A 21425-nucleotide genomic window follows, 5' to 3' on the forward strand; every position below is an offset into this window, starting at 1 on the left:
GTACAAGTGACCTATATATATATGTATGTATTACTAAATTAAAGCACACCATTTCAACGTGTCCATTAAGTGTATCATCTCGAAATAACATAAATTACACAGACACATTTATGTTTATTACTTTTACGAACACATGTGGCTTTATAGACCCCAAGAGAGTGTACACACAGACTCAAAAATCAATCTTTTTAGACAAACTCAAAATAGACCTGTTAGATCTACTATCAGCTGTCGTCAATGGTACAGTTTTTGTATCTTCTTGAGACCTGCTAGCAGTTTCTGAGAGCTCAGGAGGAAGATGAAGTTTCTGCAGAGAAATACATAATTACCGAAGGAGCTGATTTGCCACGCTGGTGCAACATTGCCCAAACAAACAAAAATTATCTTAGGTGTGAAGTGATCGAAGACTTTCACGAAAAACATAAAACATAAATTATATTGCCTTAGCTACATGTACCCGTACAAATTCATGTTCCCAACAATTTATGGAGGGGATTCGAGTAAAAATAGATCAAAGCATAAAATTATACCTCAATCAAAAACTTCTTTTTTTTCAACTTGAATGCCAAGTCCATTGTTTCCGGAAAATGACCAACCAGAGAATTAAGGCGTGGGATTTTGCGAAGATGAAACAAACCTGATAAGCAGAGCATTTAACTGAGACACCATATTTATAAAGACTATAGGTAACTACAGTGAAAGGAATGATATGCACCATGATAATCTCTATACAGAGGATTCTGCTCTTTCTCAGAACCGGCAAATGACTCCAAGTGAATGACAGCATCACTAAGTCTCTCCAGTCGACTCACGTGGGCACTGTCCTGTAACAGAGACACACTAGTAAAAACACAGTGTTTGACTAGCACACACCAAGGGTGTATTTGGTTGATGTGCAGTAAAAGCTGTCAGTCAATAGCATGATAGAGTAAGGGTGTGGTTGAACAACATTCTCCTATACATAAAGGCTAGACAAACGAGTATAAAACTACCTAGCTCCCTACCAAGGACAGTGCTTTCATTCTTACATTTATACACTTTATAACAACAGTGTCAAAATAAAATTATATGCAAACAAAAGCTATATACAAGTATTAATATTTCAGGTGTCCTGATTCATATACGTTCTACTGAATGTAACACTAAATCATCCCTGCTGCAACCTACTATATAACCTACTAAGTTAATAAAATTGTACCTTACACACCTGCATGAGATGTGTAGGTACTGTGAGAACGGCCACAGCATGTGCTTTCCTGAGTAGGCCTCTGAGAGCATGCAGGAACTGTGGGAGGGATGGGTCGTCGCCCTCATCCAGCCACAAGGGACTCCCCATGGACTGGACACCCACTCTCAGAATTCCGCTCTGTGTGGGGCAGAGAGGCACACGTACAGTGAATCTCATACCATTGGAATAGTAAAGACTAAGACAAGTTGCAAATGAGTGGTGGATGACCTTTACCTAATTTGAGTGTGACTCATTCAATGGCACATGAAGTTACTAAAACAGATTTGTACTTGTACATGTCTTAGGGTGTAGCTGGTACTTGTAGGTATATAATACTAAGAGAAGCGCTTGTATTTTCGTTGTATGCCCTCGTCTCTTTTAAACTACGCATTGTTTTCACAATTTAATACGACACCATAATAATTATGGTTTGATGATCCCTACCCGGACGCTGATATCACTGCGGGTAACCCCCAACTTGGCTCACCTGATTACTAGACGGCTCATCAACACTGAATTTTTCACTGTTCACTGTAGTCAGAATGGACTCCCTCAATGCATTATAGAGTTGAGCAGATGAGCTGCAACATTAATTTTTAATTGAAAGCACCCGCAGTGCTTATATGCCTCAGTGGAGGTACCAAAGCTACATAACATAAGGCTACAAATATACACACATTGATCCTTGAGCAGCTGTAGCAGCAATCTACACAGACACACTACCGTATACAGTTTGCGCATGTGACCGAGCATAATAACTAACACATGTGCAAGTGAAGCACTGTTACAGTACTCCTTCTCATGATTAATTTTAGATTATCAATTTCAGTTTGTAGGCTAAAGCCAACAGACAAAGCTACAAAATTAGTCTACACTGCATGCATTGCATACATCTTTATGGTCACCTTACAACAGCCATATTCACTGCACTAAAGAAGATCCTGGTGACTGCCTCCAGTCGTGCAGGGTCCATGTGGGTGGTCAAATCAAAAAAGTGTCCAAACTGCGTACTGAAGGATGACTGCAACAAACACATAACTATCAACCTCACATATAAACTTGCAATCACCGTTCATACATACACATGCATCGCTGTTGCGGATCCTTTATATACAGTGAGGCCGCTGCGCTTACTATCAGTATATTCACCTGCACTTTGGGTTGATTTTGATACCGCCATGCAATCTTCATCTGTTCCTCTCCCATTGAGTCCTCCTGTATTGCTGCTAAATGTTGTTGTTGCTGCTCTACTTCAACAGAACCAGGCAAGTCCTGCAACACAAGAGGGAGATACTGCACTCCTGTTCGGACAGCAAAAAATGGAAATTGTCCAGGTGTAGTTAGAACAACTCATTATAGCACAAGTGAGATATCTGGAATGATTAGAACAGGCATGCAGCTGCATGCGAGCTAGCTAAAGTTTATTAGTACAATGTGCGACTGAACAGTTGCACTAGCTATAATTTATATTTAAAAACTATAGCTAATGCAAGCTCAACATTGTCCGGATATTAAAGAACGTGTCCGGGATAATTAAAAGTGCATGTCCGATAAAGTTATAGCAAGACTAGAAACTGAACAAATTTAGCGACACACACCTATTCCACCCACCTTAACGATGTCCTCAGGGTTCTCTGACGCACTTGCCAAAAGGAGAGAGTGGCCACACATTACTCCTTCAGCCAGGAAGTACTTGAGGAGGAGACGCGAGTATGATCCACACACATCCTCTTCTGAGAGAAGAGAATAATAGTTTAGGAATATCCTGAGCATGAATCTAAGGGTGCTCAGGTATTTGATGATGGACAAAGGTATTTGATGATGGACAAACGTAATTATTTGGATTGATATTCGACACTGCGCAAAACAGGTTTCACTGACCTACAAGGAGAACAGTACCTACAGCAAGACCTCCACCTGCAGAATTGCCTGAATGATAAGAGCAGCCTGCACTTTAATTAATAGTCTCAATCACATACCCAGCAACACATCCAGAGAAGGGACTCCAGTAGACACTAGCAGCTGAGTATTATGTAGGGAAGGTCTGGTGCCTCTGAGATGAGTGGACTTGCTGCTTCCTTTCTTTCTAAAGCTGCTGGCCATTTGCCAAGTATGGTCTGTATACATGTAGCCTCGAGACCAGGCCGATTAATCGGCCTGGTCTCGAGGCTAGTATACATGTACCGGCGAAGCATGGTTGGACTCCGCCCAACTAGGTATGTACTGTGTGTTCTAATATTCATGACCTTTTTTGCTCTTGAATTAGAGAAGTGATGACTGTGCATTTTTCACTTGGACTTGACTGTACTATACTAACTGCTGTGTTGGTTAAGCTAGCTTTGTTTGTTTGACATTTGAGCTATTAGAACTTTATTCACTATGGCAGGGATTCCTCGGAGGATTCTAAAGGTATTTGAATAGTTTTGTGGTACCAGACCCAGGCACCAGACCTGGAAACACACAAACGTGTTTATAATTATGGCTTAATCGCCTGTGCTAGGCTAGGCTTGAATTAATTCCTGGCGGTATGCTGTACATTTAAAGCACTTTACATAGTACTATAATACTAAGGTTTACCACTGCCATTTAAACAAGCGATTGCAAATGTTAGGTGCCATGCCATTTGCTCACCATTTCCTTTTGTTAAATGTATGACAAAATTAGTTCAGTTTTCTTTTTTCCTTATTCCTTAGGAAACACAGCGTTTGACTGCCGAGCCAGTACCTGGTATCGAAGCCATTCCGGATGAGAGCAATGCTAGGTACTTTCACGTCTCAGTAGATGGACCCGAAGACGTGAGTTTTCTTCTCTATGTACATGTAATTATTATTGTCTAACATGACTGTGTATTACTTCTAAGCGAAGTACACTGTTCATGCAAAAACCTATTACCATAGCCTTATATCCCATGCATACATGAACCGCTTCCTCCACCCACACACCAGTCTCCTTTTGAGAATGGTAAGTTCAGATTAGAGCTGTTTCTACCTGAAGAATACCCAATGGCTCCACCCAAAGTCCGATTTATGACCAAGATTTACCATCCGAACATAGACAAACTGGGCCGTATCTGTTTGGATATATTAAAAGGTAACCAACCACCTTTCAGTTTCTTATGCTTTCTGACTGTTTACTATTGTTGCTAGCACAATACTGCCCATACTTCTTGCTAAGATATATCTAATCCAGGGTAAAATATTATTGAATAGCACGTTGTTCATTATTATCGTTGTTTTTACCACTAAGCTTTAATATCTGTATTCTTTCAGATAAGTGGAGTCCAGCTCTACAAATTCGTACAGTGCTTCTATCGATTCAAGCATTATTGAGTGCCCCTAACCCTGACGATCCCTTAGCCAATGATGTTGCTGAACAGTGGAAAAGTAATGAGTCAAAGGCTATAGAAACTGGTGAGTGATGATTCTAAATTAAATCTAGGCAATAAGGTTACTCCGATTGTCAGATCTCCCGATGTGTGTTCATGTTTTCATAGAATAATGCTTGACAATAATTATAGGTACAAAATAATGCGGCTCTGCTTTTCTTCCCATGCAGCTCGCCAGTGGACAAGGCTTCATGCTTTCAGTACATGATTAATAGAGACTTATAATGTTTGAGCTTGTACTGTAGCTAATGAACATTGTGGCAAATCTGCATGTTCTTGTGCATTTTAATTGTGAACATGGCGATTATTACCTAAATAGATATTCGGGATTGATTCTGAAAGCTAACATACCAAGGCATTAAAAATACATGCTTGATATTTGATCTACTTCTGAACACTAGCTGGTAAGTGAATAGAATACGTAACATATCGTGTGCAAGGTATCCATGTTGAATCGGTGCTACAATTAGTAATTGTGTGCATGTGCACGAAAATAAACAGTTACATGTCAGCTTTGTAGCTGTAGCCCAGCTGGTATAGAGGTATATTATCATAGCTAATAGAATGAATAGTGAGTTGAAGGTCGCCTTACCAACTGTTCAAGAACGAAAGAAACTTCTTGGCTTTCTGGAAAATGTTTTCACTTTCACCGATTGTAAGCACAACATACATTTCCAATGAATTTTGTACAAGTGTAGTATTGTGTACTGTTGTTGCGTCAATTTTTCAGGTGTTTACTCTTGAGAACAATGCCTAGTTGAATGTATCAGATACGCGGCTTCCTTTGGGTGTACATGTTAGCAGTGTGTGTGTAGCTAGCTACAACTGTAGCGTGTACATGTACGTGTACGTGTGCGCATATGGTATGTGTAGAAAGGTATTCATGATAATACTCCTCACAAAGCATTTGAACTTGATTTTGTAGTAATCCTGTTGGTAATGTGGTCAACGGGGAAATCAAATCGTGATGTTTGGTGCATCCTAATGGGTGGTAAAGCTGTGTAAAATGTCTACAGCCATTACAAGACGATTAGGTATGTTTGTGTTCGATACTTAGACCTTTGAAAGGATGGCTAGGCTGTTCAGTGATATAGCTGAGTTTATTCATGTGGAGTGGAGAATCCTACTGTACACGTGTTACTTAATCTTGTACTGGCACAAGATCTGTTATATTTTTGCTCGGCTAACCAGTCTTCATTGTGAGGATGACGCAACCCTGTGTTGGCTAATCAACACCTCCAGTTGCTTTGCGCTGCGGTATTGCTATGCTTAGCTGTGATAGTGAAAGCTAGCAAATTTATATCCCAATTGAGAAATACACTCTAAATATGAATGGTGATCGGTTATTGATGATCACACTGTGTTTAGAATGCTTATACTGGCAGCAGGACGTGTGTCATTAGCCTTAGAAGTTTAAAGTTTTTCATTTGTTATGTAGCAGTACTTTGTTACTGTTCTCGAAGTGTAGCTAAATAAATCACCCAAATTGTTCCCACACTCCACAGGAGACAAGGCAAGTTCCAATATGTTGTAGTATGGTTTTATAGCAATTAAAACCATGCCAGTCACAATTAAGATGTCTACAGTAGTGACTTCCCTCAGTGGTACAGGCAGCCATACTTGCATAGTTACACATTCCTACTGAGGTACATATACTGTCCCTGTAGCACCTTTAATGTTAACTCTCTTTCTCTCCTCCCCCTAAATTTGTTATAATTACTGTGTAAAGCTTATGTGCAAGTCTTTATACCACTGTATCCGAACATTTGCAGTAGCTGCTTGTCATGCAATCCGTGTAAGAGTTCTTTTAAGGTTGCCATTTGCAACTGTCACTCCGTTACCTGTAGCACAGCTTTTGTTTAGTGACTGCTTTTTGTTGTCTGTTTTCAAATTGCCGTGCTACTGTAAAGCGGTGGTTTTAATTTCCAAAAATGACTGTTAAATGGTGATGTTCATTTCTTCTTGCCAAGTATGTGATTGAATAGTTGCAGTTGCCAAGCAATAATCAACATCAGACTTGCTGTAGGAGTATATACATGTACTGTATAGCGTGTAATTTTCGTGGGGCAAACTATTCGTTGTTTTCGTGGTTGGAGGTCTGACCACGAATATTTTACCCACGAATGAAGCGATCTTGCCTACCTTTACCTGCAGTGCAGGCAGCTACCACGAAAATATTACCCTCGAAATGTCTCAATATTGCTGAACCACGAATATTTTGTCCCCCGAAAATTACCTGCTATACGGTATACAAATACATGTATGTACTTATGGCATGCTAGGAACTTGGGTTCAGTTTATTGTTCCTCTTATTGAATGAGTGAGTTACCATAGATAGTATCAATGGAAATACCTGCGTCAGCTAACTCGTTATTGGCTTCTTCCCTCCCCACAGCTGGTGGTAGAAGGAGGCCTTTGGAAGAGTGAGTTAATTACATACAGTTTTCATGCACTTTTTTCCTTTACATAATTATGTTACCGTATTACTAGAATATTTTGTGGGTGAAAAACCTTTGCGAATGAGCCAAATCAGCAGAAAATTTGACCCTTTGCGATCTAACTATTGCGTTCTGGCAAGGATCGTGTGTATTTACTAGTACTAATTTAGGATTTTATTGTTGCGAATTGATCAACCCTCGCAAAATTTGCAAATGTTTGATTCTCGCAAAACATTCTAGTAATACGGTATATACATGTACTGTACCTCTTACCCTCTAATCTGCAGCGGCGTAGCCAGGATTTTGGGAAGGGTAGGGCTCAAATTGTAGATTCTACAAAAAAAAGGTCTGCACATCATTTTTCCTCAGCAGTAAGCGTGCGCATCAGATGGCCCTGCCCACATGACATCATTCTAGTAACTATGCATGCAGTACTGTAGAATAGATAGACAGATCACAGTGATTCAAGCTAAGTTGCAGTTGATGAGCACAAAAGGGGGGGGGGCTCTAGCCCCGTGAGCCCCCCTCTGCCTACGCCACTGATCTGTGCAATTATGTACAGTATAATCTGCATTATTATAGTCATATATTATGGGTGTCACTAAGTCATGCTTATTGACATAATATTTCAGGCACACGTGTAGTGTAAGTTCTGTAAAGTTGTGTTATTGTATTTACACAGATTTGGCTTATTGTATTGCCTAGCAGTCACTAATGCATAATGTGTAGTCTAGTCTTGTCCCCACGCCCATTTCACTTCACTTCGAAGGAAGAGGGCCTGGTATTGCTTGCGCATCCGCTAACCCAGGGGCATAACTAGCAATGAGGCAGAGGAGGCCCTTGCCTCCTGAACTATTGAACTTGTAGTGTCATGTGACTCACCTCACTAGCTTTTAATAGCTCTGGCTATAGCTAGCCAATTAGGTATATAAAATAACTGTGTCTTGTTGGTGAAGAAAAGAGAAGAAGAGCAGGTCAGTAGCACTCTGATGCGCTAATTAGAGTGTGTGGTTTCCAGTTAAACATTTTGCGGACCTCCTTTCTATAAAATGTCTAGTTACGCCCCTGTAACCATCCGCCTGTGTAGGCGGTTAGCTTTCAGCTTGCTTTATGATTCTTATCTAATGCCACGGGACTCGGTACTGGAGTAAACATTCATAAGCTTAAGTAAACAATAATCATGGACCTGTTAACATACACAGGTAGGTATATAAACATTGCATGTTGAAATTTCACCTTCTTATTCCTCTAAAAGGATGAATTGTGACACCATGAAGCAGTTATCTGCTTGTATATGCGATGCATAAACTGTGTATGTACTGATGAAATTGAGTCTAGCCTAATTACATAGAGCTGGTTCTTTTTTGCTGTAGCAGTGTTTGTAGTATTCGTATGCTAGGTGCGTTTCTCTAGTATCAACACTATAATTGTGCTTTCATGAACCGTTGTGTCTTGATCCCTACAGCCCTTTCCCCCTTCGAGGAGGAGCTCAGCATAAAGTCCCGCCCAAGAAGTTCAGTACCCTACCTCGTAAGCCTAAGAGAGCCAAGATGGCCGATAAACCACCTCTTGCCCCCAAACCTCCCGTCCCTATGCCCCGAAAGAAGGGACCACCCCCCATGAAACCTGTGCCTTATCGCAAGCACAAAGAGTACAAGGAACATGATGTGTCCACCTTCAAGTCCAACCATCCTATTCAGCTATCCGCTAATAAACCTACCCCTCCAGTACCAGCCGAAAAACCACCTAGGAGGTACTCTGCAAAAGGAGAACCATCTATAGAGTTTCACAGACCTAAGAAAGTGACTAAAGAGCCAATACAATATGGCATCCCATCGATACCTGGTAGAATGGTGGACAAGGGAGCCACGATTAGCTCTAGGCCTCGTCTAAACACACCTTACATTCCACCGGAACCAACAGAACTGGCTCTGTCCAATGATAACAACTCAAAGGAGAGTACTGTTAACGAAATGGAACTTTCTGCTCCAAAAGGTGGGTTATTATCATTCTTTTTTTCACGGTGTATTCACTTGTTTATCACTATAGGATTTTTTAATACAAAATTAGGACTCTGTTCATAATTTTGCTGCTAAACTGTATTGTAGAATGTATATACTACATGTACTTATAAAGCATTCAATGAGATTGCTTCCATATGCAGGAAGTAGTGTTGGTAGTAGCGAAACGCTTTACACCAAAGCTTATGATTATGAAACAAACGGGAGTGATGACGTCGAAGGCTATGCTGTGATACCACTAACTAAAACACTGGCTAAACTTCCCAAGCTTCAACCCAAAACACCACCTTCACCCCTCGGGCCTAAACCACCTACCCCAATAGCTATACCAGCTACACAAGAAGATGTCTGGGGAAGTGTACCACCAAGAGCTGACAAAGTCCCGCAGCAACATTCTACTGAAGAGTATGCTGTAGTATCTCCAACCAGACAAGTGAGGGAAGCATCACCAGGTCCTTTGTCCTCTGATGACTACAACCATATTGTACACTCACCTACGACCATTAACACTCAAACACACACTGGCGCAGATGAGAACTCAAAGTTAGGTGGACTGGAAAGGAATGGAAGCGAGAATGTTGAAAAATCTGCTGTACCATTAGCCAGAGCATCGGCTAAAATTCCCAAACGCCAGCCCAGAAAATCGCTACCTAAACCACCTACCCCAACGGAAGAGAATACTGTACCATTAAGACAAGACAATGTCCCACAGCAACAACCTACTGAAGAATATGCTGTAGTATCTCCAACGACAATAGTTACGATGGTATCACCTTTATCTTTTGTTGACTACAACCATACTGTACACTCACCCACTCCTCAAACACACCCAGCCACAGACGAGTACTCAAAGTTGAGTAGATCCGATGATCTGACAACATCTCCAGCCCATGATCCCTTACAACTTCCTCAGGAGTATTCAGTCATCACTGTTCCTGTTGTCTCCCCTCCCCCTACCGGTAACCCCACTCAGCAGGCAGGGTATAGTCAACTTGCTGGTGGAGCTCAAGTCGAGGCAGAGTACAATATCATAAGTGACGAGCCTCGCCAACAATTATCTACTACCAAACCGAAAGTGAAAGCAAAGAAAGCTTTCCAGAAAGTGAAAGAAGGCCAGTTGCAGTCTAAAAGGGAACGCTATGATTTTACTGCCTACAGTGAGGACCTGGTACCCATGACCAGCCAAAGAGCTACTGAAAAGCCATCACCCCCTGCAAAGCCATATAGACCCCCCCTAACTTATCAGAGGACGGATGCACCTGGGATGCCACAATATCCATCAAGACAAGGCCCAGCTATTGAGAGAGATTTTTCCCCTCCTCTGTCGAACCAAGAGCTGGAGAGAGCTGGTTATGAAACTGTGAACACAATGCTCGAGCCAGAAGAAGATACAGCTGATGGAGGAACTACAGTACCTCCACGGAAAACAGTCATTAGCCCCAAAGTTGAAGTTGACATCGACTTGATCAATCAAATCCAAACTGTCATGGATGGCAAACGCGAGCCTGACAGTGAAGAGAGTAGCTATGGGAACCAGCTCATTATTGAAGCCGTACGTCCGGAAAACACTGAGAGTGAAGATTGTCCCAAGGACCCTAGGGTAGATGGTTTAGTTCTTTCCTCTACCGATATGTTCACTGTACCCCAACACGCTATCCCTGGCCATCTGGGCTACTGCGATATTGACTTAAAACCACCTGAGCAGCACCAACCCGTTAAGGAGGAAACTATCAATCCCGGAGCAGGTATGGTTGAAGGAGACACCATTACTGTGAAGCACAACTCATATCCTAATGCAGAGGGTTACTGCAACCTTGCATTGAACTCTTCTCCCTCGCAGACTTCAGTTAGTGGGGCTCTGGCTAATGATCATGCACTCTACTGTGATATTGATGAGAGCAGCCTAAGCAACGTTTCTGGCAGAAATGAATCACTTTTGGATGCTTCTGAACAACCCAATAGTGTAAACTCAACTTCACACACATATGAACTTGTACCACACTCTCCCAAAACACCACCAAAGAGTCTACTTGAAGATGCTAACCCTCCTGCGACTAAACCAAAACCTAGGAGATTAAAAAGTGAAATTGATAGTACCACTCAAGAGGAAACAAAGGTTGATAAGAAGTCTCTCAAAAAAGCAGTGACAGTGGATGTACCTCAGAGACCTGCTCGCAAGGCACCCCCCCGACGAGCTCCCCCACCCCCTCCTGTGCAGGCAGCTGTTGATGATAACGTATTACCAAGAAGGGACACTAGTCCTCGTGTGGCTGGTGACATTGCCACTCTGCCTAGAGGGCTAAGTTTGCTCAAATCATCTCCAACTACTAATAATAGGGACATTTCCCTAAGTAGTCAGCAACAAGCTAAATCAAAAACACCATCGAGTAAGGGTTTGTTCTCTCCAAAACATGAAGGGACCTCGCCTAAGTTACTGCTACGATTTTTTGGTAAGAAACAATCTAACTCTCACGATACTTCCAAGATCAACTGGCGAAAGAAAAGCCTTCGAGCTAACAAAGATAACCCAGCTGTGTCACCTGGGACCAAGGCAAGGAAATTACCAGCCACTGGTAGGACTTGTCAAGACCTTCCCGTTCCAGCATTGGATACATTAGATGATGATGACACGGATTTGTATGCCACTATCCAAGAGACGCTGCAGAAACCGCTCCCTTCTCCATTGGCTAGTGCAAGTCCCAAACTGGTGAGTTGTGTTCTGTGCTTCGTATTTATGTACGTGTATGGTTCAAGGGGCTCGTAAAAATTATTTCCATTGGTAATGGCGTATTAGTGTAAACACTTACTTGGTAAACTCTTGCTTGTGTGTTTTGTGTTTCTGTGATGATCCTTACCATAATGCTGTGAGGTGCATGTTGTGTCTTTAGACAAAGCGTCTGATTGCTTGTACATGTACTTTAAATTGTTGTTTCATGCATCAAAAGTATTCCACTTTGTGTACGTCCATTGTGGCCCAATAACTTGTTTTGCTTGCTTTATGGAATGCTCCCATCTGTTCGAGTTTACACGGTACTGACCACAATGCTTATTACTCCTATTATGGGTGTATTGTGTAAGCGTACACTGTAATAAATCAGTTGCCCACACAGGAAACTACTTATTAAGACACTTGGCATTGTTACAGTGCATTATAATTATTAGCTATGTACATACATATGTACATTGTACACATTCTACAATGTACAATTGGTGTGCTTCTACTGGACAGTTAGATCAGTTGTCATAATTATGCTTCTTTAGTTAAGGCATCTGTGTCTAGCATAGATCTATTTCCACTGTAGTTTTTCAAGACGTTTCCAATCCTGATAAGGACTCTGATGAGTGTCTGTAGAATAGCTAATGCTTTCTCAGTGCGAATTTTAATTTGTGTCTAGATGTTGCAAGTTCTTAGTGCAGATTGTTGATTCTAGCTGGAGTACCGTAGTTTCTGATAGTGGGCATGGGTGCTGAGACATCGACCATCCGTCGCAAAGACATGAGGTTCAGGGCCAAGAGTGCCCTGCCTAGTGTAGGAGCTGCTGGCATGTTCACCAAGAGCGTTGAGGTCTTGTTTGTGGTGAGTGTATAATTTGCTGACTCCTGCTGAATACTGTATGTGCTTTTAGCATGGCTTTATGCTTCTAGCTGTAATTTTTGAGGTTGCTTTTAGGTTCATTTTGCATGCATGCAGTTCAATGACTGTATATAGTCAACTTATTTATTTTTATTGAAGCGCAGTGCTTAGTTAAGTCAGGTGTAGCTTATTGCAGCTGTGAATTGTGTTATTGTTACTGAATGTGTTAATTTTCCGTGCATACAGTGTCTCCTTTGTAAGAATACCATCTTGTGGATCTCTTGTACTATAATTATGGAGTAATTCAGCCAAGTTTCCCATTTTTGACTCCTACTGAAAGAAAGTGTTACCATTTATTTACATATTGATTAAGGCTATGCACCAAATGTTAGGCAACATTGTCTATGTTGCCTCACGTACCCATACATGCACGCACTGCTTTGGGGGATAATGTTGCTACTTGCTACTCCTGTCAACTGTCTTACGTTTGTTGACGGTCTGCCATTGTAAAGCAATTAGCTGTATGAAGCACTGGGATACACATATTTCATGCATTTCATTGTATAGCTAATGGGGAACGTTAGTCAAAAAATTGGCCTTGTGACAAGGCTAGTGTAATTGTGAAGCTGTTTCACAATGAATGACTATACATGTACAGGTACAGTAGAATAGAACCTCGCTAATCCGAATAGAGCCAGACCAGACCCCATCCGAATACATGAGGATGGCATTAATTAATTATGAATATCATTAACAAATACACTTCATTGTGATATTACTTATTACTGTGGCGAGAAGGGAAGCTGCTAGCTAGAATAGTCTTTTATCTCACCTTTCTCTCCAATACAGTGAGTCTTGTGAGCTCTCTTCGTTTTCTTTGCAGTGGCCATTGTATTGAGTGATGTATTGAGCAGTTTAGTAATAAAATTATTGCTGATTCAGCAGAGCAAATTAGAGTGCGCATGCGCAGTAGTTATTCTACTGACAGCCCCTCCTCTTTTTCAGTTTGCCATTTTGTCCGGATTTGCGAGGTTTCAGACTAAAGGGGTCCGGATTAACGAGGTTCTACTGTACATGCAAATTACGAATTTGTGTTTAGTGTACATCACATTGTATTAAATTTTCTACCATTACTCCCAGGAGACAAGGCGATCATCAGGAAGTAGTAGGGACTTTGAGGCTGGTAAATCCAAGCAGAGGTCTTCTTTCAGGAAGAAAAAGGTGAAGAAAAATAATGCTGTGCGAAGGACCAACTCGGCTGAGCACTTGTACGATACAGCTGAAATGTCTGGGCAAGGCAGACCTACTAACCGTGCAAGACTACCTAATCCAGACGAAGTTCATGCTGGTCTGTATGCCATGGTTACCTCCAGACCTGTAGACAATGCTCTCCAAGAGGATTCAGCCTCCCCCACCACGAATGAACAAGCTAGTAATATAGGGCTAACCGAGAGCCGAGATAAATCACTATCTCCAATAAGGAACTCTCTGTACGAGCAAGAGGGGCTAGTTGTCACGTCACTAGATAAAAAATTTGGAACTAATAAAGTGGACGAATCCTTTGTCTCTAGTGCTGACATTGAGCACACTGTGTCATCAGAAGGTTCCGTGTATGCCATAGTTCAGACCAGACCAAAGTCAAGAAAAAGTAAAAGCAGTGCTAGTAGTGATGATACTGTAGGGCAGACTGCAGACTCACAGCCAAATCTCGACCAACCTCCATCACAAGTACCAAAGAAACCTCTTCGTAGCTCGGCTGTAGCTCATAAGCCCCCTCCGTATCAATCAAACTCTCAAGAGAACACTCTCCCCAAAACAGCCACTACCCCTGACAATGCACCCCTGAAAAAAATTGACTGCCCTGTTAGTACAAGGAGTGGGCCCCCTTCGTTTCCACCCCCACCACCTCCACAGGCTAAATCAATAACCCCTGAACCAGCTCCTGTTATAGAAGACCCTACTTACGAAGTGGTGGATTCCGCTAAGAAACCTAAAGTTTCAGTGCCTCAGAAGTCCAAAATCTTAACCTCAGTACCAGCTCAGAAGCAGCCTGAGCACAAGTCGTCTCAAGATGAGATCACAAGTGAGGATGGCTATGCCTTGGTGTTTAATGACCATACCGATGGTAGTAAAGACAGTGAACTGCCTGCTCCAGATTTGGTGCACATCAATGACGCTCTGAAGACAGACAGCCTGCGAGACGAACGCCCCCCTCATCTTTACTCCACAATTCAGAGAGATGAAGAACCAGAGGAGAGCCCGACAGTGTCAGTACGAATGGTCTCCCATGGGTATGCAACTGTGGTGGATAAAGGAAAACTGAATGGGCAACCAAGCAAAAAGAAAATGGCTGGTATTCCGAGGTTAGCACCACGTATCAATCCCCCTCCCCCACCCCCCAGTGACAAGAAGCGAGGGGCGACTGCGAATCTTCTGCCCACTCATAAGCCACTCAATAATGTGGCATCCACCCCCTTGGAACCTCGTACAAAGTCACCTGAGGCTGATGCTGACTGGACACTGAACCAAAGGACTAGCTCCTTTAGTCAAGGAGAGAGTGGCCAGCCAAAGTTCTTATTCTCACAGAAACTCTGTCAGAGTTTAATTGCTGTAAGCATGCATGTACAAAACACTAGAGCTGTATAGATAATTTTATCGTGATCAATGGTTGTGTAACCATTTTTAATCAAAGTAAACAGTAGATTTTGAGGCCCAATTTTTTAGGACTGCTATTGTGCTACACATGCACACATAACAGTGTAAATGTATATTATGTGCAGGTTGGAGACAATCCTGAGGCTTCGATTCCCCCTTCCTCTAACCCGCTCATGATGGCTGTCACTGTGGACGAGGACTCCGATGCTGACATCATGTACTCCACAGAATGGGAGAGCTCCACTGACGAAGAGAATGAGCCTGAGGTGAGTCCTTGCTGTAATGTTATTGTCTGGGCCTCTTTTAGTGATTTTGTTATTGTGGGCTGAACACAGATTGTAGTAATGCACGGCTAGCACATAATAACAAAATAAATGTCTCTAGTGAAAATATTCTAGGACTTCATAGTTGTTGTACAGCTACATGTACACATGGTTGATGCATTTATTAGTCAATAGAGAATGTCAATAGAGAGTGTTACTTTGCTATTGTCCACTAGTCAATGGAGGAGTGCTAATATAATTATAGTGTTCGTCTCTATAAATATTATCTTTGAGTAAAAGAGGCTGTAAAAAGATTTTGCCCAATAAAGCTAGGTTAATTATGCCTCGGTGCGCATGCGCAAGCGAGGTATGTAGTGTGTTTGTGTGTCTGTGTCTGTCTGTCTATCTGTCTATCTGTGTAGACTGCTGCAAGGATCAATGAACTTCAAGTAAAAGTTTCGATAGGCTTCTAGTCATGTTTTCTTGGATTGTAATTTGTGGATTTGCAAAGTAATGCTTCGTTCTTGAGTTATGCCTTTAATACTTGGAATGCCATTGCAGCCTTTTCAGAAGAGTATGTAGAAAAACTTGTCCATGCAGTGTTGCTACTCTACTTAGTAGTTAAAGTCTATTTGTGTTGAGTTTGACCTTCATAAAGTTGTCATAACTTTGTCATACTTTACTGAAATTCAAAGTTTCATATACCATTGGATTCCTTGTTAAAAAGCGCTTCTATCTATATGTTGTAGAGCTGGTAAGCTCCAACCAGTTACATTTTCCATGTAGAAGTCCCAGGCATACTTGTCCACCACATAAAGCATAAATGAAGCCATAATTGACCACATAACTTCCGGGGTCGAACTCAACGCAAATAGACTTTAGCTCTGCACTAGAACGCTAGCTATTGGCAGCTGCAAGGCTCTGCTGATGCAGCCATTAATTTTAGACTTGAACTTTTGGCATCCATTGTTTTTAACAACAATCATAGTTGATCATTACCCACTCTTTGAGCTGGATTCTGTCAGCAAATTAATTAATGTTTATCTTTATAATTTAGCTTTGGTACCTCCACGATGCATCAGCACTCGCGGTTCTTTCGTTTAGTTTGTAATAACTACCGTTGAGTAGCATTGAGTTGTCGCATAGTGTTTATCCATTGAATGTTTCTGCTTGTGCAGCATATAACTGTGCATCGGCCCAAGATATTCTACATTACCAGAGAGATCCTTACCACTGAGAGAACGTGAGTTCATGTATACCATTAAATCATGTAACGTTGATGTTGTTCATTTCTTGTACACTAGCACAATTGTTCTTGTTCAAAGGCGCTTCTATCTCATTACCAGCTTGTCTCTTATTCAAGCGACTATAATTACAGTATAGCTATAATTTTCAAATTCCATCACTTGTTGTTTCCACCAAAATTCTGTTGGTAATTTAATGTACATGTAATAGAGTATGAAATACCTCGATAAGCTTCTTCAATATACTTATCAGAAATGTATCCTTCTAGCTTTGTGAAGGGACTGACTCTGTTGGATAAGGACTTCCGACAAGCAGTACGTTCAGCCAACAACGCTCATGACAAGCCAGTTATACCGGATGAGGCCATGAAGCTGATCTTGGGCAACGTCAGCAGCCTACTAAGCCTCAATTCTGACATGCTCAAAGACCTGGAAGACAGAATGAGCAGATGGTGGGTGGTCTCCTTTTAATTAGTATAATGTACGTGCCTCTAAAATTACCATACCGTTTAGTGGGTAAATTTGGCGAACAAACCAATTTAACTATTGACAATTTTTAATTTGTTTTTATTAAGCTAAATCGATTTTTAATTTTGGTGACCTCATGCACCTTGATTAACCAAATCGCCAAATCTACCTGCTATACGGTAGTAGTTAATTACATGTACATGTACGTGCAATCATAGACATAATCGATGCCATGCGAGTTAATCATTATGTTTACAACTTGCTGAATGCGTGCAGGGATGAAGACCCCAGGATTGGAGACATTCTGAAGATCAGGGCTCCTTATTTTAAGGTAACACCTGTCTTTTACAGTCACTAGCTTGCATTAGGTGGTTGCATTGTTTTTTCTAAGGAAATGCAATGGTAGTATCATGATTATAAACATTGTTCACTCTTGACGGCCAACACACATAATAATTATGCTCTCCAGATCTACACTGAGTACATCAGCAAGTTTGACAAGGCATTGAAGGCACTAGACGAGTGGACAAAAAAGAGCCCACAGTTTGCCGAGGTGGTTCATGAATTTGAGGCCCAGCCCAAGTGTGCCAGTATTCCCATTGCTGGCTACATGCTCGATGTTGTACAGAGGATCACCAGATACAAAATGCTCATGACAGGTGCCCATTATTTTGCTACTTCGTAATACACACTACACTTGTCTCTAAGTGTAAAAGGTTGTTGTACCCAATGCTGTATCCCCAGTTGTGGAACTGGTTATACGTACATGCACATACAAAATAATCTATTGGTTATCATACTGTGTTTTGTTCAGATTATGTTAAACATCTACCGGAGGATTCAAAAGATAGAGAAGACAGTGAAAGTATGTTTTTCTTGTATACTTGCTTAATGAGCTCACTATAATTATGTACAATTGCTATACATGTACAATTGTTTTTGTTCAGAGGCGCTTGAAGCTATCTCATCCACAGCCACGCACGTGAATGAAACAATACGGCAAATGGTGAGTGGCAGCTATGGAGCACCCACCGTCTGTTTTGATGTGTTACACACACCTGAATGTATAGGATAATTTCCGTAAAGTGGTTGAAGTGCGGAAGAGACTGATTGGTGATGCCGGAGATACTCTCATTACTCCATACCGAGTATGTTCCCTTTGTTGGGTTGTGGTTTATTTTACTACATGTTTATTTTATGTGAACAGAAGCTTTTGAAAGAGGGAGAGCTACTGAAGTTTTCAAGAAAAGAGAGACAGGCTCGAATGTTTTTTTTGGTGAGTATATTAACAAGCTAGTGAAGTATAGCCACACAAGGCATTACAAATGACGATTGTCAATGTGGTGACCCGTTATACATAAATAAAGATGTTGTGTGACATTGTGCACCATTTGTACATCACTAACTTAAATGCTACCATTTTTCAGTTTAATGACATCCTGATTTACGCGTCGTCTGTCCCTCCTGCTAACACTACGTTCAAGGTGATTAAAAGGATCCCACTTGAGGGTATGTTGGTGGAACCCCTCAATGACCCGGAGATGAAATATGGATTCCAAATCATCAGCACTTGCAAATCATTTCGCCTGGAAGCAAGGTATTCATGTTTGTTAAATGCATGCATGGCGAAGTCTTTCGTGAAGAATTGTTAAAGGAAATTATTAAGGGAAATAGCATACCAAATTTATGGAATATTTGTGTCTGTACAAAGTAAGCCCTTAAATTTAGATATCTCTTTCCCATCAGCAACAAAGAGGAAAAGACACAGTGGCTGACAGTGAGTTAATTAACCAAGCAGTTTTCTTGTGTATAATTATTGTGAAACATCTTAGGCGTTTGAAATTGCCATTAAGGGACAAGCAGAAAGGATGAAGAATAGGGAGAGAGTCAGACAGATTCTTGTTGCTGTAAGATGTATATACGTACTGTGTACAAGCAGTACTGTAATATTATATAGCGAAATGAATACTTTAGAAGGGTGTGTGGTCCTGTGGTGTAACGGTTAGCACCTGAGACTCTGAATCTCAAGATCCGAGTTCAAATCTCGGCAGGACCTATTCTTTTTTATATTCTTTTTTTAAACCTTTAGGATAAAGGTGGCATTGATGAAACAGACTCACTTCCTTTGGGCCACCTAGCTCCACCATGGTTACCTGATAGTGCTGTCAGTATGTGTCAGCTATGCTCAGTACATTTTACTCTAACTCGAAGAAGACATCATTGTAGAGCTTGCGGAATGGTTCGTTCGTTTGTGTATATTGTAGTACGGAGTAGGTTTGAGCTGTTCCCATCCTCCAGATATTCTGTAGTGACTGTTCAAGCTACTATGCCTCTCTGAAGTACATGAACAATAAAACTGACAGAGTATGTCAGTCTTGTTATGAAAAGATTGACAGCAATGGTAAGTAACCAGATAAACATTAAGAAGTTAGACTCCAGGCAATGATTTGCAAGTGCTGATAATTTGAAATCTATTATTAGAGCTGCTATCGACTTGTGTGCTTAATAATCATTCACAGTACCCTCTGTTCACCCAGAGGATGGCTCTGATAAATCGTCTCCAGTGAAGCGACCTGGCAGGTTGTCAAGAGGGCACCCAAAGATGGTGAACATGCCCTCCGTGTTACTAGAGGTCAAGGCTAGGGACCAGAATGCTCAGATCAGTGGTTACCTTCAGACACACACTTCTAAGTCTAAACGCTGGAAGAAGAGGTGGTATGTTGTCTACAACCTCGTGTTGTACGAGTTTGAGAGACATGAGGTAAGGACAGTGTTACATTTCGTTTGCTACATAACAGTCTCAGATGAGCAGTGCATATAGTCATGTAGTTTCATAAATCATAATGTGTACATTGTAGCTCTGCTGATGCTTACTTAAGGTGTAAATTGCACTCTAGCTGAAATGAAATTAAGTTTTTCCTCCAATGTAATCAGGATGTATCAGCTAAAAGAAGTATCACACTACCTAGCTATCAAGTGGTCAGCCCTATCCTGGTAAGTCCAGTGTAGTGCGTAATCCTAATTCTTGTGACTGCTGTTTAACACAGAGACATGAAGATCCTTTTGTGTTTGTGCTCAAGCATGCTGGCGCAGGCAAACGTTATTTCAAGGTTGAAAATGAGGAGCAATTAGAGAGGTCAAAAATGCAATACATGTTTGTATACGTAATTGAAAGTTTATAATTCAGGCTTGATTAATGAATAGATTTGGTCACCTTATGCATCATTGGGCTGCAGGTGGGTTGAAATTCTGAAGAAGGCTGTTCGTGGAGAGATAGATGAGGACGAGGGTGCTACAGCTTCTGTCCTATCCCCAGAGGAATCTACCTCACTTCACTCCCTTGACTCACAGGAACCTGATTCATCATCATCCACATAACCACAAACACGCAAATGTGTCACATGTTTGTATGTGCCTAAAAGCTAGTATATAGCAGTTTCAATCGTGCATCTTTTATAATTGTATGTGATCATCATCCTATTTATTTCTGATTGTGTAGCTACATGTACTGTTACAATTTGAACACCTGCATTTTTTGAATATTGTTTTGAAATTTTGAATCAGCAGGAAATTAAGGTTTGTAGGTAATCCTATGCACATACTCCTGTGGACAGAACGATTATAAATAAATAAAAACGAGCAGGGTGGGTATACGCCATTGAAGCTCCCTTATACATTTGAAGGCTAGCTCACCTTTTTCTAATAATTGTTGCCCCATTATACATAGATCTATCATAATTACCTTATAATTATTGCTCTTAATTGCAAAACCATTGTAATAGGAGTAATAGTTATTTACTTCTACTCTATGATGGCATATAATATGCATGTGCACACAAATTGATCATGAATATTACTCCCATAGATCCACGAATAATTAAAATGTCTGAGGAATTAGTAATAAAGTCTTCATTCAAATCAGCCTTTGGAGTGGTGGTATCTAACTCCAAGAAGGAACAGCTGTTGGCTGACATTGCTGCTGTGGTGCTGGGATTCAAACCTGCACTCCTAGTTGATTGTGGACTAACTACTGTGAAAAAGTTTAAATATCTTTTGATGAACATTTTAAAGAATTTGAATATGAGGGAATGTGTAAGGAGTTGTTGTATTGCTGGAATATTCGACGATGTATTGTTCGTAAACCTAACT

General features: G+C 41.1%; 3 protein-coding genes and 1 non-coding gene across 7 annotated transcripts; 3 read left to right on the forward strand and 1 right to left on the reverse strand.

Moving 5' to 3' along the window:
* Positions 1-51: 51 nt before the first annotated feature.
* On the reverse strand, positions 52-3378 carry LOC135346574 (elongator complex protein 4-like). The gene is made up of 10 exons (XM_064544241.1): positions 3208-3378; positions 3110-3145; positions 2840-2961; positions 2378-2500; positions 2134-2249; positions 1716-1809; positions 1208-1366; positions 716-824; positions 531-637; positions 52-307 (listed from the first exon to the last, which is right to left on the reverse strand). The coding sequence occupies exons 1-10, from the start codon at positions 3353-3355 to the stop codon at positions 173-175; spliced, it is 1149 nt and encodes a 382-aa protein (XP_064400311.1). The 5' UTR covers positions 3356-3378; the 3' UTR covers positions 52-172.
* A 99-nt stretch (positions 3379-3477) lies between these two features.
* LOC135346616 (ubiquitin-conjugating enzyme E2 N) lies at positions 3478-4902 on the forward strand. The gene is made up of 5 exons (XM_064544304.1): positions 3478-3637; positions 3922-4023; positions 4174-4318; positions 4498-4638; positions 4784-4902. Exons 1-5 carry the CDS (start codon positions 3608-3610, stop codon positions 4819-4821), a joined length of 456 nt encoding a protein of 151 aa, XP_064400374.1. The 5' UTR covers positions 3478-3607; the 3' UTR covers positions 4822-4902.
* Positions 4894-20836, forward strand: LOC135346522 (titin-like). Of its 4 annotated transcripts, none has more exons than XM_064544166.1 (23): positions 4894-5017; positions 7009-7036; positions 8517-9046; positions 9216-11779; positions 13787-15256; positions 15427-15567; positions 16743-16807; positions 17078-17260; positions 17553-17607; positions 17746-17935; positions 18091-18141; positions 18224-18282; positions 18347-18424; positions 18484-18552; positions 18704-18873; positions 19023-19053; positions 19109-19183; positions 19366-19515; positions 19575-19677; positions 19796-20037; positions 20211-20270; positions 20324-20412; positions 20513-20836. In XM_064544166.1, exons 3-23 carry the CDS (start codon positions 8602-8604, stop codon positions 20652-20654), a joined length of 6432 nt encoding a protein of 2143 aa, XP_064400236.1. In that variant the 5' UTR covers positions 4894-5017; positions 7009-7036; positions 8517-8601; the 3' UTR covers positions 20655-20836. The 4 variants fall into 4 exon arrangements, with proteins under 4 accessions (XP_064400236.1, XP_064400233.1, XP_064400234.1 ...); XM_064544163.1 differs by lacking the exon at positions 4894-5017 and adding an exon at positions 5032-5268; XM_064544164.1 differs by lacking the exon at positions 4894-5017 and adding an exon at positions 5033-5268 and having other exon boundaries at positions 19814-20037.
* Trnaq-cug (transfer RNA glutamine (anticodon CUG)) lies at positions 19261-19332 on the forward strand. Its single transcript has one exon. It is a non-coding gene; the product is annotated as a tRNA-Gln (tRNA).
* Positions 20837-21425: the final 589 nt, after the last annotated feature.

This window comes from Halichondria panicea, chromosome 13 (assembly GCF_963675165.1).
Source record: "Halichondria panicea chromosome 13, odHalPani1.1, whole genome shotgun sequence".
NCBI lineage: Eukaryota > Metazoa > Porifera > Demospongiae > Suberitida > Halichondriidae > Halichondria > Halichondria panicea.

Bases quoted from the DNA above. Each gene is read 5' to 3' on its own strand.
- LOC135346574 (XM_064544241.1), bottom strand. From the start codon at position 3,355: ATGTATACAGACCATACTTGGCAAATGGCCAGCAGCTTTAGAAAGAAA. The intron at 2,962-3,109 runs GTCAGTGAAACC...CTCTTCTCTCAG, and splicing joins AGGTACTGTTCTCCTTGTAG to AAGAGGATGTGTGTGGATCA. The intron at 825-1,207 runs GTGTGTAAGGTA...TCTCTGTTACAG, and splicing joins TACCTACACATCTCATGCAG to GACAGTGCCCACGTGAGTCG.
- LOC135346522 (XM_064544163.1), top strand. From the start codon at position 5,178: ATGAATAGTGAGTTGAAGGTCGCCTTACCAACTGTTCAAGAACGAAAG. The intron at 15,568-16,742 runs GTGAGTCCTTGC...CTGCTTGTGCAG, and splicing joins ACGAAGAGAATGAGCCTGAG to CATATAACTGTGCATCGGCC. The intron at 19,054-19,108 runs GTGAGTTAATTA...GAAACATCTTAG, and splicing joins AAAAGACACAGTGGCTGACA to GCGTTTGAAATTGCCATTAA.
- LOC135346616 (XM_064544304.1), top strand. From the start codon at position 3,608: ATGGCAGGGATTCCTCGGAGGATTCTAAAG. The intron at 3,638-3,921 runs GTATTTGAATAG...CTTATTCCTTAG, and splicing joins TTCCTCGGAGGATTCTAAAG to GAAACACAGCGTTTGACTGC. The intron at 4,319-4,497 runs GTAACCAACCAC...GTATTCTTTCAG, and splicing joins CTGTTTGGATATATTAAAAG to ATAAGTGGAGTCCAGCTCTA.